Source organism: Vigna unguiculata, chromosome 5 (genome assembly GCF_037176805.1).
Source record: "Vigna unguiculata cultivar grain cowpea cultivar isolate G323 ecotype 2 chromosome 5, ASM3717680v1, whole genome shotgun sequence".
Classification (NCBI taxonomy): Eukaryota; Viridiplantae; Streptophyta; class Magnoliopsida; order Fabales; family Fabaceae; genus Vigna; species Vigna unguiculata.
Window position 1 is genome coordinate 37,593,926 of NC_140796.1, and position 21,544 is coordinate 37,615,469.

General features: G+C 33.7%; 1 protein-coding gene and 1 long non-coding RNA gene across 8 annotated transcripts; one reads left to right on the forward strand and one right to left on the reverse strand.

The window, feature by feature from the left end:
- Window positions 1–13,507: 13,507 nt before the first annotated feature.
- LOC114184862 (uncharacterized) lies at window positions 13,508–17,734 on the reverse strand. Of its 7 annotated transcripts, XM_085673704.1 has the most exons (5): window positions 15,778–17,733; window positions 15,617–15,674; window positions 15,497–15,539; window positions 15,332–15,383; window positions 14,795–15,253 (listed from the first exon to the last, which is right to left on the reverse strand). In XM_085673704.1, exon 1 carries the CDS (start codon window positions 17,100–17,102, stop codon window positions 15,927–15,929), a length of 1,176 nt encoding a protein of 391 aa, XP_085529830.1. In that variant the 5' UTR covers window positions 17,103–17,733; the 3' UTR covers window positions 14,795–15,253; window positions 15,332–15,383; window positions 15,497–15,539; window positions 15,617–15,674; window positions 15,778–15,926. The 7 variants fall into 7 exon arrangements, with proteins under 7 accessions (XP_085529827.1, XP_085529830.1, XP_027928014.1 ...); XM_028072213.2 differs by having other exon boundaries at window positions 14,795–15,383; XM_085673705.1 differs by having other exon boundaries at window positions 15,497–17,734.
- Window positions 17,735–18,088: 354 nt separating this feature from the next.
- Window positions 18,089–18,873, forward strand: LOC146886389 (uncharacterized). The gene is made up of 2 exons (XR_014995296.1): window positions 18,089–18,517; window positions 18,641–18,873. It is a non-coding gene; the product is annotated as an uncharacterized LOC146886389 (long non-coding RNA).
- Window positions 18,874–21,544: the final 2,671 nt, after the last annotated feature.

Here is a 21,544-nt window from a genome sequence, read left to right on the forward strand (position 1 = left end):
TATCTGCAAGGTACACATTGCTTTGGAATTATATTTCCAAAGGTGAATCAAAGGTTGCACTAAGTATCACTGCTTATTCAGATGCATATGATGCATATTAGTGTGGAGACAAGAGGGACAAGAAAAGCATAACATGATATATTTTCTTTCATGGAAAATCACTTGTTTCATGGATTTTAGCAAAGGAGTCAGTGATGGCTCTGTCCTCTTGTGAAGTAGAATATGTAACACCCCACCAAAGGAGTCTAATATATTGTTTACTTGTGTAAGGGAAATTCATTTGTATTCATATAGCAAATAATAGACTAAAAAAAATACACCACTCGAATGTATCGTCTATTAATATACATGATATTTATGCGAATAAAATGTTAACATACATATAAGTGTTTGTAATAGAAGTTTATTTATACTTTAACAGACAACTAAAGGTACTTTTAGTTTGAAATACATCATAAACAAGTTACACCATATCAATTGTAACTTTAATAGAATCCAAAGTTACATGAAAAGTTAAGCTAGACAATCTCATTGTTATATGTTAGGTCTCCATTTTCTTCCTTTGAAAAATAAAGAAAGTAAGGTTGAGTTTTTCCTTTAACTCTAAAACTTCATCATAGAACATTTCAAAATATGGTCATTTGAATAAACTTTCAATTGAATGAAACATCTTTACAAAAGTTTAAATCTTCATAATATCATAATTAACCATGCCAAAAATATCAAAATCAAGTTAATCAATAAAATAATCATTTCCGCATGTTTTAAATTTAGGATATCAAAATCCTCATTATCAATCTTTTAATAATCATATTCGTATAATTTTGAGTTTCAACTCATCAGTATATTCATCGTATATTCTTTCTTTATATACTTTGGGTCCCAAACACTGCCATTAGACCTTTCCGAATCATAATAATGGTCTTACGCCAATATGGATAGTGCCAGTAGGCCAAACATTCTCATGGATACAATGTGTGTGTTATGCGTTATTCCACCTTCTTGATCTTACAGTATAGTCAAGAGGACGATCGATAATAAAGTGTGAGGCTTGTGAATTTTCAAATACCCGGCTAATTGGGTACGTCAATCTAGGATATCTATGTCACCACCCTCCATTATCCTAGGTCTACCAAACCTTTCTCTAGACTTTATACCCAGTATATCTCTATACTATCCATACATTCCTTTTTATTCTTTATTTTTGTACTATGATTTATAATCATCCTTTCACATTATTTTTGTAATTCTTGAAACTTTCACAAAATTTTGGTAGCATAACAACTACGTTTCTATTTTTCATAATTTTCAAAATAATCAAAACAACCAAATTAAAAAGAGTTTAAAATCAACAACCAAGAATAAATCAATCTTTCACAATAACTTTACAGAACATTATTCAAAACAATAATCATAATTAAAACATAATTTTCGTATAAAATCTTATAAGTAAAATAGCAAACTTGTTTTATTTATAACTTTTTGTGTAAAACATCAAATAAGATGATTCTTGAACCTAACCCTAGGTTTTCATATCCAAAGAATATATTTTTCAACTCAAAATTTCAAGATAATGTATGAAAATTTCAGAATCAAGAAGACAAATTGTAGACTTAAAGAAAACTTGTTAAGATAAAGACTTCCAGATTTGAGATAGACCTCATACCTTGGAGATGCTAATTATACTCTAAGATGGAAATGAAGACCTCAAGGTGTTGAAATCCCTTTCCTACTTCAATTTTCTCACAAGATTTTAGACCTCTCTTTCTCTATGTTGTAGGATTTGTGAAGAAGATGTGGGAAATGAAGTCGTATTTATAGGAAAAACCTTATACAAATGGATAAGGAGGAATTGATGGTGGATTTATGAGATTCCTTAGTGAGGATAATTTTATTTTCATCATCTAGAGAAGCTGGGTCGAAATCTCTATTGTAGGCAAATTCATGGCAGTTTCAAGGAGACCTGTTGACTTTCTAGAAGACTTGTTTTTACTCCAAAGTGTAAAATTCATATCTCTCACCAAACACCTCCATTTGTAAATCCCAACAGTGAAACTAAAGCCATATGTCTCTAGAACATCTCGGACAAATTTGAGCTTAATTCAACGGTTAATGAAACTGGAATCAATATTTTACTGAAATAACTCAAAATAGGACGTAAGTGTTGCCAGTTCATCTTGTGAAAATTATTTCTCTAACCACAAGCCTCTAAATCTAAATCGAAACGGTCAAATTTAAGTACTATGTCTTAAGAATTCTGTATTAAAATTTCATTATAATCCAACAATTACCGAAGCAGGAATAAAATATTTACCAAGGTAACACAAAACTGGACAACAGGTGGAGACCTAACTTTTACACTAAAGTGCGGGAGTTACTGCTCTGTAAAATTTGCAGCCTAATCCAACAATTAGCACCAAAAAAATAATATGATCATTTACGTTGTACAAAGTCCTTTGTCAATTTACTTATGAAATCATAAAATTACTCATAAAATTACTTTAAAAAAGAAATTTAAATATAATTAATATAAAATAGAGGGTGTTATAGAATATGTAGCTACTTCTCAAGCCACATGCCAAGCCGCGTGGTTAACTTTGTTGTTTTATTGTTTGAAGGTTGAAGTAGCTGGAAGATTAAAGCTACTTGTTGATAAAAAGTCTAATATTGCTAAACACCCAGCCTCTCATGGTAGATGCAAGTTTCCACTTCATACATGAGCAAATTAAGAATGGAAAACTAGAGATAGGACACTGCAAGTCAGAATCACAACTTGCACATGTACTGACTAAACCTTTGAAGCATGATAGATTCAAGAATTTAAGACAATTAATAGGTGTGGTAAATGTAATTGAGAGTTTGGCTTAGGGAGGCATGCAGAGTTGTCAAAACGAATAACCCAGTCCAGCCTGACCTGACCCACCACGGATTGGCCACTTAGTGAGCCAACCCAACCCCACTCACTTATTAGCGCACAAAAAAAACATTCAAACCCGACCCGACTCACCACAGGTTGGTGGATTAATCGGGTTGCCTCATTGACTCACTTAATAAAAAAAATTACATTTTTCTTCTTAGTCTAAAAAAACTAAAAATTATAATTCTGATTAAAATCTAAATAAACTTCAATATAATTCAAATACAATACAAAAGGATATTAAACTTCAAATACAAACCAATATCACAAAAATAAAAACTACACTGTATTGGCTAAAAAAAACAACCTAACCTAATCCAAATGCAAAGTTAAACATAATAAAAAATACTTGTGTAACCCTTTATTTATGGGTTAGTGAACCAAACCCGACTCACCATAGGTTCAACACAGATGAGTCGGGTTCTAGGTGGGTCGAGTCAAATATTAACCTAATGAAATTTGTAAGAAGTTTTTAACCCAACCTGGCCTAAACCAATGGTGGGCTAAGTTGGCTCGTAGGTTCCAACCCCTTATGGCAGCTCTAAAGGCATGTTAGTGTTTAAGCCAAACATTATCAGATATGACAATTAATCAATTTTGATTTTTCTCCTATTATGTTTTCTCTGTTTTGTTATTTCCCATTATATTGTGTTTATATAAATATGGATGACTTATCTTTTTTTTTTCTAAAGAAAACATTATCTTCCTATACAATATTTCTCTCCTTCTAAAACTTATGTAAGCAACTCTTGTCTTGCACAAGAAAGACGGAGCAGTAGAATTTTTTGGCTAGTGATAGAGCCTTTTTGTCGCCTAAAAATGCAATATAGGGAGAATCTTGGGAATCAATACATGGACATGACTAAAGTCAAATGAAATATTTGTACTTGAATTGTGGTAGGGAAATTTATTCAAAATCAACATTTAAAAACAGAAAATTAAAAAATCATCAAATGCAAGAAAACCTATGAACTATGCATGAATGCATGATATGCAATGCACAAAATGGTAGGGAATGATGAAATAGCTAATCCTAAATGCTCAAAACATGTTTAATTATCAAAACTAGGGTAATGCAATGGTTAAATTGATCAAAGATCATCAAATTCGAAATATGCTCAAAATCAATAACATGTTCATGAGCCAAGTGCATGGTAACCTCGGATTGGGATCTTTTGATGGTGCAATTAAAAATGTAAAGTTGAAAAATGATTATAAATTATCTCAATTTCATTTATAAACTAGAATCACTCGATTTGGTGCACTACACGCAAAGTTCCCAATTTCAAGAACCCTAATTCCCAAATTTGAGCAGAAATGCAATTTCGATCGATTCAACCAACTCATGCAACGAAAATGCAACTAAAAGTGCAGAAAGCTTCGTCATCATGCTATGAATGAAACCCCCAAACCAATTTGCACCAACAATCATTGAAATTGCGCAATTATAAGATTATGCAGAAATACGAATGGTTGAGATGCAGAAATTCGAATTTGATTATTCAAATCACTTGGGGAACACCCAAGGATGATGAAAGAAGCTCAAGAACAAATCAAAAAGCTTAAATTACATGAAATTCGAATGGAACAGTGTATCAATGTTGAACGTGAACGAGAAAATGCAAATAAACGTGAATTGGTGAAATTGTGATGGAATTGGGTGAGTGATGATTCGAAATATTTCGGAATCATTCCAAGAGTGTGCACGAATTTAAAAAACTCAAAATGATTAGAAATGAGAGAGAAATTTAATGGAATAGTAATTAAGGTGTGTGTGAACGTAAAAATGGTGTAGAATGGGAGTTTTGGTGATTTGATGATGGAAACTTAAAATTAAGCTTGCAAACAATTAAATAAACTTAAATTTGATGTGTGTGAAGTGGTGAAATGAAAAGAAACTAGAAATTGTAGCAAGAGTGTAATGAAGTGGAGAAATATGAGTGAAATGAGCTTGGCTACTACCATTGGTCTTGAATCCAACTCATTCATCTTGTTTACTCTGAAACAATGATGTATAGAGGTCTTTTGGACACACCAATTCATAGGCATAGTTCCAGAACCTAGATTTGGTAAGGTAGGGTGGAGTTCAAGTTCAAAAAGTGATAGCCAAGGTGGTGGTGTAGTGGAAAATGATGATGAACATTATGAAATCATAGGCCAAATGAAAAACACCAAAATTTTCATTCATTCAAGCTCAAATCCATATTACAATACCAAAAATGAGTACAAGGAGTTTCCCCAAACTTCCTCTCACCAAGGCTTGACCTATCCAAGCTTCCAAAAGCAAAAATGGAGTGAAAATGAGTGATTTTAGGGGGCGTTTCGGGTCTGCTGCATGAGGTGTTGTGTTGCTGTCAAAAACCAGTCCAAGAATGGTCTAAGAAACTTACAAAAAATTGTCCTTGAAGGTTCCTAGGTCGTGTCCCTATGCCACCTCACCAAAACTACCCTAAAACCTACCCTACACTAAGCTACCTCTCACCAAATGAGCCCAAACGTCAAAGTGCAGTCCCCTATCAGATTTTTGGCAATTCCAAGGCTCAATCCAGTCACATTTAGTGTCCTAAAGTTCTCCAAATGATTGGCTCTTAATTTGGGGTCCAAATGACAAAAGTCAACTTTAAGGTCAAACATGCCACTTTTGCACACTTCTTGTTTTTTCAAAGTACAACACCCTAGAGGAGTTTTTAACAATCCCATGACCCAAACTAGTCATATTTAGTGTCCTAAAGTGATCCAAATGGTTGGCTCTTGATTTGGGGTCCAAATGTCAAAAGTCAACTCTAAGGTCAAACTTCCACTTTTGCACACTTCATGCTTTGCCACCAACTTGACCTTGCTGCTATATGAACTTTTAGGCCTTCAAATATTCAATTAAACCTTACCTAAGGATAGAGGACCTAAAAATTGATCAAAATCTCAAGTGAAAGGATTAGCTCTACCTAGACACTATTTGAACAAGTAAACTAAAATGACCTAAAACATGAAAACTAAGACTTTTGCTCAATTGACCCTAAACCTCAAATTTTTGTGTCTGACCACTTCCAACAAGTGTAATTAGGCATTTGTAATAATTCCATAAGGTCAAATCACATAATTTGGAAGAATTTCAAAAAGTCACCTCTAAAGTCAACTATGTCATGGTTTAAAGGCTAAATGAGCAAAATTTGACTCTTAACACTAAGTTTGACTAACTTAAGACCCTAGGACTCAAAAAATGATGCAACCACACTCAAATGATATTTAAAAACACTCTACAAACACTAATTCTATGAAAATGCAAAAATGGTCAAAAATGAGGAATCTAACCTAATATGCTCAAATTAGCTATTCTGGAATGGAAAAAAGAATACTTTGACCAATGAAAACTAACAAAATTCAAGACACATCAGCCAGCTAAAAAGTTGCAAGGACAGAATTGGAAATTGAATAGAAATCAATTGTTACTAATTTATTAAATATTGGCTTAATTAGTCCAATAGTATCCGCTTTCGTTCAAAAACTTCAGTTTGGTACCCGTTTTTAAAAAAGTTTCAATTTTGTCCCAACTTTTGAAAAAGTGTTTCAATTAGGTCACTTTCAGAAAAAAAAAATTATTAACGTCATTAACAGCGTACCACGTGTCAACCTCTGATTTTTTTAATTTAAAAAAAAATTGTCACATGTCAAATCCTTAGTGTGACACGTGGATGTCAATGCCACGTGACAAGGTACCGCCACGTGTTAGTGTCCCAACCAAGTGTCATTGATTTCAATTTAGTCCCGACAATATGTTTATTTGTTTCAATTTAGTCCCCACATATGTTTATTTGTTTCAAATTAGTCCTCACTCTATTTGCTTCAATTTTGTTCGAATATTTTTTACAAAATAGATATAATATTTCTCTATTTTGAAAAAAAAAATTGGACTAAATTGAAAGAAAATTCCAAGGAGGAGAATCTTAGAAAAATCAAAGAAGAGAATGAGAGAAAATAAAACAACAGAGTGAGTTTAAAATACAATCACAAGTGATAGAGTTAAAGAGCATTTCAAAAGTAAAAAGGGAACTCATTGTTAAGGATTTGGTGTTTAATCCATCACCAATCCCTTCCATTAAGTTCCAATTTTCAAAGGGAGTTCTCCCATCTTTAAACTTTATTCACTTCGTCATTAAATCTTTTAAGTTGTTTTTATCTCCAACATTTTGTTCCCCATCTCATTCCCTTATTTCATCCTCCTCCACATTTTGTGCAAACACACACTTTGACTCTAAAATTCTTTTCAAATATCATCTTCGTCAAAGTGTAAGCCATTGTTTTAGTGAAATGGGTCTAATACAACCTTTTTCAAAATTTATAAGCCCATTGTCACAAATTTTCCATTCAACTTTACTGCATGGTCATTATGATTTCATTATAATTTTATTTGATGACTACTGCAGATTTGTTTTTGATCCTGGTGGAACTCTAACTTTCGTTGTTGTGGGCCTTTAATAACCCTCTAGATCTGAGGACAGATCCTCTTCAAGGGGGAGGGGATGATGTGATCCCATTAAGGCTCATAGCCTGGGCCATTGACTAGGCTCATTCCTTTTAATTTCTTTTAATTTCTTTTATTTTCAATTAAATAAAGATTGATTTTAATTAGGTTTGTTTTGTTAATTGTAATTATTCTCCAAGTTGTCCAATTGATCTTGGGCCTGTGATCCAATTTTTCACGCACACCAGCCAGATCTCAACTTGATTCCAGCATGGGCCACAACCCAAATTCATTCACGCGTACTATGCTTCTGCAAGTGACACTTCGCACACCTTCATGCATAAACCGTTTCTGCTACAGCCAACATCATGCCTCTATTGAGCCCGAGCCCAATTCCTCAAGGCCTCTGCTTGACCAGAGGGGAAAGCTCATTTCTCTTTTCATTACGCGAGGCAGTCCAATCTTTCTTCAAGCATTCTGCTAGGGTTCTCTCACTCTTTGCCTTAAGCCTTGATCACGCTGCTGTTAGGGCTAGGGTCACGAGAACTCTTCCTTCACGCGAGTTCGCTCGCTTCATGCATCCACCTTAGGGTTAGTTCGGGTTCATGTTTTCCTTTTCTCTTACCGTTAAGATCTGTGTTAGACGACATCCATTTTGCTTCTCTTCCGTTTTCTTTCCGGTTGCCATTCGTTCTATTAAATGGCAAGCCATCTTGATGTAAACGTTAGCTTAAATGAATGTTAAACAGATTGGTTGAGATCACTCCCACATTCGTCAACTCACCCTTCACCTTAGGTGAGGATTTCTCTTCCTAGGGTTCCCAAACCAGTGAGATTCGAGTGCTATTCACCAATTATAAGCCTTCTGCTGCGTTTTCCCATCGATTCCACCGAACAATCGACGTTTGGAGGTCGTCTCTGTCGAACGGAGTAGATTTCCGCTGATCAACGGTGTCGCCGGCCTCATCATAAAAACATTAGTCTTTCAGAGAAATTCCAAAGAGGAAGTTGTTAGCAAGCCTATCGAGTTCTCTTCTGGGAAAGAAAAGTGAATCACTTAGATTGATTCAGTATCAAGTCTTTTCTAGCCAAAGGAACTTAATGTTCTTGCACAAGGCCTTACTGAGTGGATTTGGTGCCCACAATTTACATAGTCCTTTTAGCTTTATTGGAGGATGTGCCCAAGCTTCTTTTGCTAAAGCACATCTCTTGTCTAAACCCTTGACCGATTCGAAATGAACAAACCCACATTTTTTAAAAAGATGATCGAGTCTGCCATCTTAGGCGGTTCTCCTGTAGTGTATATGCCATCAACTTTCTAAGGTTCAAGTTTGACTGGAGTGAAGTCGTAACAAGGTAGTCGTACTGGAAGGTGCGGCTGGATCACCTCCTTTTCAGGGAGAGCTAATGTTTGTTGGGTAGTTTGACACTGCTTCACATCGAAAAAGAAGCGAGTTATATTTGAATCCTAGGTCGTAACAAGTTGATAGGAGCTCTTTTTTTCACCTCATCCATGTCTCCGGACGAGGACGACATAGGTGGGGTGAAAAAAGGAAAGATAGGGATGGAGTTTCTCTTGCTTTTGGCATAGTAAGCCCCGACGGGAGACTCGCACGATAGGCTATTAGCTCAGTGGTAGAGCGCGCCTGACTTCTAAGATGGAATTAAGTAAAAGACTAAGATGACACACACTACGGTATAGAATAAAAGCAAAGCAAGAAAGTAAGCTTTTATACTAAGCGACCCTAAGGTAAGGCTTGTTGGTATAAGACAAAATCATCGTCTAAAAATTCTTTATTTGATTAAGGTTCTAACTCGGAGATGAGAAAAGACCTAAAACTCCCTCAAGACACTTAATTAGGCCAAATTACAAGAAGAATTAGAACAAGATTACAACTGAAATGTAATACAATCACACAAATTCCTTCGAGCATTACACTCTGCTCCTTCTTGCTTTTCTTTTCAATTTTGCCTCTCAAGTGTGTAACTCTCTTGCACCTCCACTTGTTGATATCATTAAAGAAAAGTCTCCTTCAAATCTAGGTACTCCACTTCCTAGGATGCTACCTTATGAACTTAACACACTTCCAAGTAGGAAAGAATATTAAAAGATGATAGCCAAACCAATGGATCAAAAGATAAAAGAAAAGCACAAAATGAAGAAATGCTAAACTCAAATTGGAATTTTCGAGACATACACAAGAGAATATCAAATTTTAAAGAAATGACAATCTAAAATTAAGGGAAAGAACCACAATAAGCACTAAAAATAACTACCTAAAGAAAGGCACTAGAATTGGATTACAAAAAAAAAACTATAATTGAATGTTGCTTTTTGTCGTCAAATTGCCAACGAAAATGATATGTTAACAACCCACTTTTAACAACTTCTTTCACTACCTGACGTGGCAGTGAGAGAGTATTTTATTTTATTTTATTTTTTAAATTCCACATAAGGCATGGTTGAGTACGAGAGAGAAGCGATGGTTGAAAGAGTTACAAAAATGACAAAAGCGAGAGAGGAGTTAACAAGTGAGAGAAGCTAGAAATGAGTTACAAAAAGCGCAATGGAAATGGTTCGAGAAGCGGCAGTGAGCGGTTTGTGGTTTCTCCATCTCCAAATTTGGTTTTCCTCCTTGCCCACTGTTTTTTCGTCCTCCAACTTTGAAGTGTATTCTTCGTCAGCCTTGTAATTTTGTTCTTCGTCCATGCCCACTGTTTTCTTCTTCCTTCATTTGTGGAAGTTTGTTGTTCCTCCATTTTGGAAGATATTTTAGTAGTGGGTTCATCATTTCCCTTTTCTCGTTCCCTTTTGGTGGAGCACAAAAAGTTTTGGGTTAACCCATTGCAAGAAATTTTTTGTCTTCGTTGATGTTTGTGGAAATGAGTGATTTTTGTTTCTATTTTTTATTAATATATGATAAAGTTTGGATTTTTTTTTTTTAAACAGTGTTGTTGAAGAGCGGATTGGTGAGCAACATTGATATTTTTAGTTCTGTTGTGGTCTACATTCATGAAGAGGTAAGCAAAGTGATTGTTGAAAATTTATGCTAACCTATTAATATATAAGTGCTAAGCCAAGGTATTACTTTTCCACACATGTTGTCCACTTTGCAGTAATGAGTTGGAAATGAATATTTAAATTGTTTGCACAACAAAGCTGATATTTGCTTTAATACTTGAGCATAAATGACTTTTATTTGAATGAGTTTAGGTAGGTTGGGAATGTGGAAATGAATGTGGATCCAAATATGGAGCATCTAGACCAAATCCTTGTGAAGACAACAGAGGATAGCAGTAAAGATGAGGAAATGACCTACATCAGCATTGATGACAGGATTAAAAGCCTAGTTGATCCTTTCAAGAAATTCAAGAACACTTAGGCAGGACAATCACCAAAGTCACAACCATAAGGGCAATATAAATAGTATCCCTTATATATTATGGTTTTGGATGTCAAGCGGAAATGAAAGTTAAGTTTAGTTTTATTAGGTGAAACGTGAACTTCTGCAAAACATTATCTGTTTTTTTTATTTTTAATTTCTTTGCAATGTATGATATGTAAAGACCCGTTATTCAGTTATGTGATTGCTTATATTGTGGTTATGGCAGACATTTCATGTTCGTAGGCAATTAGGTTGTCAATGGTGTGTGGACCTAAATTTTGCTTCGCAAACAAGTTCAGGTTGGCAGTTACGATAACACAGCTTTGCACTTAAACTGCAACTTTTTCATATGCAATAAGTTTAAAACAAACTCCAAAATATATAAATATTTTTCTTTATGAATTGTTGTGACTAAACCATTTTAATGAAGTCTATAATTTAATGACACCTCCAAACGAGATACTTATCATCCAAGTCAAGAAGTGTTAAACAATTTTGTTCAAATCATATAAGGCGAGTTGGCAGAAATGGACTCATGGGTTGGCACTTACATTCTGGATCATTTTTGACAACAACACCTATTGAAATGGGTGCATGTTATACCAACTCAACTCATCAACGAAAAAAAATATGTTAAATTCCTAAAACTTAAGGGCTAATACTTGTATGTGTGTGAGGGAAAACAATATTATGCAGAAAAATTCAGGTTGACATTTACGCTAACACCGCTTTACACTTAAACTGGAAGTTTTTCATATGCTATAACTTTAAAACAATCTCCAAAACATATAAACATTACTCCTTATCAATTGCTTTGAGTTAACCTTTTTAATGAAGTCGATAATTTAGTGTTAAACAATTTTGTTGAAATCATATAGAGAGAGAAATGAATAGAGATAAATGATAAAGGTCCGTCCCATCTCTGAAAATGCTCTATGAGGTGTTGGGAAATGGTTGAAGTAGTTGAATAGGAGGATCGCTATGACTATAGCTCTTGGTAAATTTACCAAAGATAAAAATGATTTATTTGATATTATGGATGACTGGTTGCGGAGGGACCGTTTCGTTTTTGTGGGTTGGTTCGGTCTATTACTCTTTCCTTGCGCCTATTTCGCCTTGGGGGGTTGGTTTACAGGTACGACCTTTGTAACTTCATGGTATACTCACGGCTTGGCAAGTTCTTATTTAGAAGGCTGCAACTTCTTAACCGCTGCAGTTTCCACTCCCGCTAATAGTTTAGCACACTCTTTGTTGTTACTGTGGGGTCCTGAAGCACAGGGAGATTTTACCCGTTGGTGTCAGTTAGGCGGTCTGTGAACTTTTGTTGCTCTCCACGGTGCTTTCGGATTAATAGGTTTCATGTTACGTCAATTTGAACTTGCTCGATCTGTTCAATTGCGACCTTATAATGCAATCGCATTCTCAGGTCCAATTGCTGTTTTTGTTTCTGTATTCCTTATAAGAGAACACATGGGTTTGCACTTAAATCCAGAATGACTTCTAACACCAGCACCATGAAATGGGTTCATGTTATACCAACCCAACTCATCCACCAAGAGAACATGTTAAATTCTAAAAACTTAAGGCCTAATACTTCTATGTAGGTGAGGGAAAACAATATTATGCAGAAAACTTCAGGTTCGCAGTTATCATAACATAGCTTTATACTTAATCTGAGAGTTTTTCATATGCAAAAACTTAAAAATAATGTAGACAATTTATAATCGTTATTCCTTATGATTTTGTGTGAGTTAAATTTTATTATTCAAGTGTCAAATTTAATCACACCATCAAACGAGATACTTATCATCTAAGCGAAAAAGTGGAAAGATTTTGTTCAAAAATCATATAACAAAACATCTACCAAAATGGGTTGATGTTATACCAACCCACCTCATGCAACAATAAAACATGTTAAATTCTATAAACTTAAGGCCTACTACTTGTATGTGGGTTAGGAAAAACAATATTATGCAAAAAAGTTCAAGTTGGCATTTACACTAACACAGTTTTGCACTTCAACCAGAAGTTTTTCATATGCAATAACTTTAAAACAATCTCCAAAACATATAAACATTATTTCTTATCAATTGGTGTGAGTTAACCTTTTTAATGAAGTCGATAATTTACTCACGCCACCAAACAGAATACTTATCATCGAAGCCAATAAGTGTTAAATAATTTTGTTGAAATCATATAACACAGGTTAGCAGAAGAGGACACATGGGTTAGCACTTATGACTTCTAACACCAGTACCTATTGAAATGGGTTCATATTATACCAACCCAACTCATCCACTAAGAGAACATGTTAAATTCTAAAAATTTAAGACCTACTACCTCTATATGGTTGAAAGAAAACAATATTATGCTGAAAACTTCAAGTTGACAATTATGATAACGTAGCTTTACACTTAATCTAGGAATTTTTGATATGTAAAAACTTAAAAATAATGTAGACAATTTATAATCGTTATTCCTTATGACTGTGTGAGTTAACTTTTATTATTCAAATGTCAAATTTAATCACGCCACCAAGCGACTCAGAACTTCTATTAGCAAGGCACAATTAATGTTGAGCTCCTTCTTTATCCGTAGGCAAGGAAAAGGGGTCAATTCAAGTTTGTCACAATGACTATGTAAGCATTTGCTTCAACAATGTATTTGGTTTGGCATTGGTGCTCTATGCAGACCTAAAAAATATATAAATTTTTCAACTTACAATTAACACAAAGGTCAGCAATGTAACAAATATACCAAATTTAATGCATATATACATTTATTATCTAAGTTACCTCTTTCTTATCACAAGCTTTCGCATCACTCATAGATACTTTCTTTGTGCTACCAGATGCCTCTCATCTATTCACATCCTTCTTCACTATCAATACACAAAAATAAATACAACTTACTACCACGCACCATTCGAAGAAGTGACCCCGATTAGATTTCACCACAAAGACGAGACCCACAACATTACAAACAACAACAAAAATATCTCCTTTCCACCTAATGGTTACGAACGCCGAACTGTCGAAGCTTTCGTCTAATGGGTAAACCCACACTGTTGCGACAAAGAGGAAAAAAATGGGTTTTTAGAAAAATAAATAGGGATTTTTAGAAAAATAGGGGTTGAAGATGAAGAATGGCGGTTGAAGACAAACATCAATGGTTGAAGACAACAAACAAGATGCTTTTTAGTTCAACCATTGACACTTCCGCTTTCTGTTTTTTCTCCTTCAATTTCCACTCCCGCTTTTTACTTTTTCTCTTTTTACTTTTTCTCCTCCCGCTTCCTTCTAAAAAGCCAACATGAAATTAAAATCAATTAAAAAGCATATGCCACGTCACGTTTAGAGAAGTTGTCAAAAAGTGGTTGTTAGTATATCATTTTCTAATTGCCAAATGCTAATGGTGCACTAAGACACTCAAATAGCAAAAGTAGCAAAGGTTGAGACACATGAAGGCTAATTCATCAAGGAAACAAACTCCAAAACTCAAAGTAAATGAAACAACACAAGTTTAAGTAGTAGTAGTAATAGTGATTAAAATCATAACTCTTAAGAACTTGATTAACAAGTAGGAACTCAAATTTGCAAAATTAAAAGCACTCAAAAGGACTACATTATGCACAAATCACAAAACAAAGAAGATGACATGTTTTAACAAAATTCAAATGACTAAACATGGAATTTATGACATAAAAGGACTAAACATGACTTTTAAACACAACATGTGGATCTTAAAATGTAAATGACACAAAAATAAAGCAATTCAACTGAACAAAATGAGAAAACACTCAAGAAAATGTAAAAGTATATGCATATGAACACATAGAAAGCCTTTACAATAGGACTTTTAGTTTCATAAACACTAATAAATGGGTTCATGTTATCTGAGAATATTTTATAACTTGTTAAAATATAAAATTTCTATCACAAATTTCAAGGTGTAGGAACATATAATAATTGACCAAGTTCAATTTACTAAAACAATGACACAATTATTTTAATGATAAGGGGCAGTGAATAACAAATCAGTTGCAGATGTAAATGTAATTCACGCAGACACATGAACAGTGCAGTGCTCGGCACAACCTTGCTGGCTACACCAAGAGAACAAACCACACTATTTGTGTCATCAGAAGTACCTGCTATATTCATCACATTCTACAACTGCCCCAATCAATATCGCAACATACGATATAATAACATAAAATAGTGGTATAATAATACTTTCACTTTAATTACCACCAAATCAAATAAAACAACAATGCATACAAATATTTGACATTTCTTTACAAAAAATGAATAGATTCAGAGATGGCTGATGAAAGATCTCAGATGAGTAAGGGAAACATCATATCCAGTACTAAATAACCACCTTCAGCAGTTAACTGGGCACTTATTTGATCAGGATCTGTAGCATAGATTATTCATCTTCATCGTTATTCCATATACTTCAATCAGTAGAGGATTTTTGCCCCCAAAACTTCAATATAAGTATATATAAAAAAAGGATTCGAAGTTAAAAGCAAAGAAGGGAACATGTTAAAGCAATAATTCTCACAAAATTATGACAGGGCTCCATACAGACACAATTGCACCAGCATCAGTTTTGACTGCAGTATAGTCAAAACCATTATCAGACACATTAACTGACCCATTATGTGACCAAACAATTAAATGCACCATACTTTTTGGAAAAGGTTATTTCATTCATACTTCTCCTTACCAAGTTTCAAAATCTGTCAGGTAAGAGCCATGAGTGGTATTATCTGCATTGGCCACTAAGAGTAAGTTTCTAAATAATAAAACCAAATTAGAGTAGCTCCATAGGTTATGTTATTATTACCTCAACTCTAGCTAAACAGATATTCCCATGGTACACAAATATCCAAAACAATGTGTGCCTATATTGCAAGAAATTCAACATCTTTATATATATTAGGATGAATATACTAAAGCAATTAAATGCAAATAATAAGAACAAGGCAGCAAGGTAATAGGGCATACGTTAGAACTGAAACCTGGAATTCTGGTAATCCCCGGACTACATAAATTCTAGGCTGCACGATACACAAATGTGACCTCAACATGTGAGCTGACTGAAAACAAACATCCTAGGACCAATGTATCACATAATGGCCTCATGGGGGTGGTTGTCATTTGTCATCCTCCGAAACACCATCAATAGCTACAGCCACGCACCCAGAACTCCCTTCCCTTTCAACAACACACTGCACAATCTTACCCCACATCCCCATCTTGGGCACAAACCCCTTCCTCACCATATCCCTAACAACCCACTCAACCTCCCCAACCACCCCACACTCACAAAACCCCTTAACCAAACCCTTATAAGACTCAAAACTAGGCACAAAACCTTCCACCCCCATCCTCTCCACAACCTTCTTAGCCTCCTCAAACCTCCCATCCTCAACCAACCCACACAAAACCTCATTATAAGATCCGCCATTAGGGGACACACCCTTCCCCATCATCCCCTCCAACACCCTCCACCCCTCATCCACCCTCCCTCCCTTCCTCAAGCCCCTAATCAAAATATTGAAAACTGCCACATCAGCATCTACACTTCCATCCTCCATCCTCTCCAATAACCCAAAAGCCTCGTCCATCCTCCCTCTCTCACACAACCCCTTCATCAATGTCGCATAGGTCCGTGCATTCGCCTTACATCCCAGCCCAGGAAACTCTTCCAGCAACTGAAAGGCTGCATTTAACTCCCCCTGGGCACAAAGCCCCTTGATGAGGATGTTCAACGAGCAAGCATCAAGTGTCACACCGAGCTGTGGTGCATGGAGGAAGAGGTTGTGTGCCGCACAGTAGAGACGAGTGTTAACAAGAAGGTTGAGGACAAAGTTGAATGTGCGTGTAGAGGGGGGGCAGGGCATTTCGTGGAGGGTGCGAAGTGCGTGGTCCACGCGTTGAAAGGAGTGTGCATAGGCTTTGATAAGGGTGAAAAAGAAGTTATCAGAAAAATGGCGTCTTTGGGGGCGAGGGAGGGTGAGGGCATGGTGGAGGGTGAGGAGAGGGTTGAGGTGTTGGGCATGGGCAAGTTTGGCAACAAGGGTGGTGCAAAAGGGTTCGGTGGGGTCAAAGTCCTTGCGGGAGGTGTAGAGATTAAAGAAGGAGAGGGTGGAGGAAGCGTCTGTGAGGGAGGTTAAGAGAGTGGTGGCTTCTTTCGGAGTGAGCCAGTCTTTGTGTTTCAGACGCGCCAAGATGGCAGTGTCACTATGAGGGGTTGTGGAAAATGGGGATAACAACCTGAGCAAGGTGGGTTTCAGAGGGACAACACGACAAAGGGTTGGTGAAATCATTTCTGTTCTTGCTATATGTGGACTGGTCTTGGATTGATTAATATAAATATGGCTAAATTGGATTCATCAGGGAAGAACATACGAACTAATCACTCAAACCTACAAACTAATGATTATTTAAGATCATTTCCCGACGAAACAATGCTATGATAAGACATTATTTGCAATCCCTTTAAGAAATTAAAAGGATTAAAAAAGTAAACAGGACACCGAGTCTATTAAAGACCTACACTCCAAAGACCCACTCTTCTCCATTGAACAACTCGTCTCATTCTCCTAAACTCAACTCGTTTTATCACCCAACACAGAATCACAGAGGAATCAAAAAGCGTAACTAGGGCAAAGCTTGAACAAGAACAACATCACGGTGAAGCTCAGGTGGTGGCGAGTGACAACCTCGACGCCGTCGTGGCGGCAACTCCGAATGCCGCGGTGTGTCTGACGTCGGAGGTGCGGTGAAGACGAGCTCTGGTCTTGGGGGTAGGGGAAGAAGAATGAGAGGAGAAGTCGCACGAACCAGTTCGCGGCGGAGACGGCTCCGGTATGAACAGGGGGTGATAGCAGCGACGTTGGCCGCTCGCCGAAGGTGCAGCGGCTGCGGGCTCAAGAGGCAATTTTGTCTGTGCATGAAGGAAGAAGAGGAAACCCTCGAGGTTTTTCAGTTTTGAAGAAATGGTTGGGCTGACCAGTTTTGCTTCGCACACACCCCTCTTTACATCTGCTTGCACCCTTGGTTTTTATTAGCTCTATTAATTTACTTAGTGCAGCACCCTTATTTGTTAAACTCCATCCCCTCTGTTTTGATTTTATGTTTTCAGCCTGTTCTTATTCCGTTGTTTGCACAGTAGGATTTCAAAATCATCAATTTTCCCTATTTTCTAACGACGTGAAAATTTACTTTAAAATTAAAATGGTTGCGTTGTCAGTAGCTCACATTTTAAAATTAATAAAAAAATAAAAATCATTGATATAGTGTAACCTTTTAAATGTCTCATTTTTGTTCTCTTCCAACGCACCTTGTCTGAGAAAAAGGAGAAGTTGTGAGCCTCTCCCCTGTTAGAAAGCACATGCTATCGTGACCCAGTCACCACCCACGGAGGACTCCAGTAAAGTCGTTGTTGCTGCTCTACTCATGGAGTTCTTACTCCTGTTCTCCATCAACCACAAAAAGCTTCCCCAGAAGAAATCGAACCAGAGGCGCGACCACCCGGGAAGAAGAAGGCATCGCGCCTGCGCCTCCAATATTGCTAGAGCTTAATGGAAACATAACCTTTCGTTGCGCGACAACGCAGCCATCGTGACGGAGATGGGACAATTGTGACTCCCGAAGCAGTCATCGCAGCGGCAACTCCTCCATACGAGATCGAAACGATGGTTGCACAAAGGTTTCACAGAGTTTTCAGTCGTGAGAGAGGGTGATTCGAAATTGAAATTGTTTCTTAATTAGTGTTATTGATTGGGGCTTTTTTTAATTATAATGCATCAATTGATTAGAACTTAACTCCATAATTGATTGGTAGCGCCATCTGTAATCACAGGTGCGTACGTGTCAGTGATGGTAGAGCATGAGCAGAGAAGCGGCACGAAGGAGAATATAAGCTACAAAGTTAAGGTGATTTTTAAATTAACTAGTGCTATACCCGTGCGTACGCACGGGTGCTGTGTATTTTTCTTTCTTTTTTTTTAAAATTTTGTAAAATAAAAAAATATTAATTATATTTGTAGTAAATAATTATTTTATACATATATCATTGTATAATATTTTTATTTATACGAATAATAAATATTAGAGTTAGATATTATTAGAAATAGGATTGATCAATGTAATTTTAATTTTTATTGTTATAGTTTTCAATGAAATAATTTAAAATTGGTTATAAATAACTTTAGATTTTCTAATAGATTATTTTAAAATTACTTACAAATAATTATATATATTTTGTTAGATGGAATAACAAAATATTATGTTTTTTTAATTGTTTACAAATAAATAAATTGGTTACAAATAATATTATAGTTATTATTATTATTGTCATATTTATGTATTAAAATGTTGTATGGTTATTGGTTACTATAATCTTTGGAGGAATATATTAATTAAAAGTTTAAATATAGTTGCAAAAGTGAAGAAATATTTTTTTTTTCTGTGCACTAAAAATTTCCAAAATTCGTTATAGGGATTTCATTTGGAAAAAATAATTTTATTTCCAAAATTCGTTATTGTGATTTCATCTTGGAAAAATAAGTTTGCTTGTATATAATATGAAAGTGCATGCGATTGGAAGACGACCGTTAATTCAATATTTATATAATTATTGTTATATTTAAATAAAAAAATTATATTAAGTGTTATAATTATGTATAATTATATATAATATCTAAATAAATAATTTGATAATATCTAGATGTAAATTTATTTGCTTTAAATTATAAAATTGATTAGTGATGTGTAATTAAACCATAAAAAAGTTGAGGTAGAGTTTACACTTTTTCATATAAAAACAAATATATATATATATATATATATATATAAAAGATATTTTAGAAATCATAACAAAATAATAAGAAGAATAACAATCACAATAATGATAATGATAATTATTATAATACTAATACAAAATAATAATACTAATATTTACACTAATACTACTAATAATAATAATTCAAATAATAATAATAATATTATGGATCCTGTAAAAAAAGAACAATAGTATGAAAATAATTAAATAATTAATCACAAGTATTCTTAGTAATAAATAATATTTATTTAAGAAAAATAATAATAATAATAATAATAATAATAATAATAATAATAATTTTTAATAATAATACTAATGTAATACCATTAATAATAATAAGTAGATGTTGGTATTGATATATATGCATGTGTACGGCTATTATTATTTTTTTTAAATTATATTAAGAAAATTAATATAATTATAAATTATATGATATTTTTTTACTAATATATAATCAAAGAATGAATGTTAATTGTGCGCACATATACGTATATATAACTTGTAATTTAATTATATGTCTTAGCCTATGAAATTATTTTTTAAAGTATACTTTGTATGATCTATATAATATTTTATGATTAGATTAGATAAATTAAAGTTAACTTCTTTGTACCTAAATCCTGTGCAAATGATTCTAAGAAAATTTCTCTGGTCAAATGTCAAAAAAATTTCTTCGATCAAATTTTATCTCGCAAAACAAAAACATTTTACATCCATATCTATCTTTTAAGTGTAATTATTACTTAGAATGTCAGGAAAATATAATAATTTTGAAAAACATGTGACTTTGTCACTTTTCTTAGTAAAATTTTTTTATTACGTAATTTAAATACACTTTATTGTGCTATAATTAGACTTTTATATTGTGATAAGTTAATCTTGAATAAAGTGTAAGTTTTTTTATTTTTGTTTTTCTCTATCATGACTTTAGTGTATTTTGCCATGATTCTGTTATTTTTTATTTTTTACTTTAACAAATATTCCATGTGATAATAAAGGAAATATAATTTCATTATGATATTTTATTTGAGACTATAATTTTATATAATTTACTATTAAATTTAAATAAAAAATATTGTAGCAAAAATTAAATATTAAATTTAAAATTTATTTATGAATTTATAAATATTAAAATAAAAATTTAAATAGAATCGAATATGTTATCCTAATTTAACTATCAGTATTATTTATATAACTTTTGCTATGTTGGCATTTTGACACGTCTCCTAATATTTCTAAGACTATTTATAATTAATGATATATAAGAATAGTTTAAACATATTAGTTTATTAGTAACAACAATATTAATAATACTAATAATAATATTATTAAGGCTAATTCTAATTTCAAATAAAATGTATACATATATGGATTGTTGTTAAATTAAGATGTAAACATATTATACAATACAATAAAATTGATGTTTACATTTTTCAATAGAAGCATATACAGATATAAACCTATAAACAATTTAAACCAGAGAAAGATGTTTAATTATTGATTTAATTATTTAGTTTTATTTTATTTTTGTCTTTAATTATTTTAGGGTTTAATTTAATTTTTCATTTTTTTTAAAAATGATATTTGATCCACATATTATTTTCGATTTAATTCAGTCCTCTTCTTTTTTTTAAAATATCCTATTTTATCTTTTTTGAATTTAAGATCAAATTATTAATTGAGTTTAATTATAATTTATATATATATATATTAAATTATTTTTTTAAAATTTATACATCAAATTACTTTAAAAAATTTGAGTATTTATGTGAAATATTAAGAATAATATAATTTTAGTATTTAAATGAAGTAATTTGATATATAAATTATACAAAATTAGTTTAACATGTATACATGATTATATATAAGCTTAATTATATTATTATATTAAGTGTTATTTTTATATTTGATTATAAATACAAT

Excerpts from the sequence above, each read along its gene's own strand:
- LOC114184862 (XM_085673701.1), bottom strand. The coding sequence starts at position 17,102 with ATGATTTCACCAACCCTTTGTCGTGTTGTCCCTCTGAAACCCACCTTG.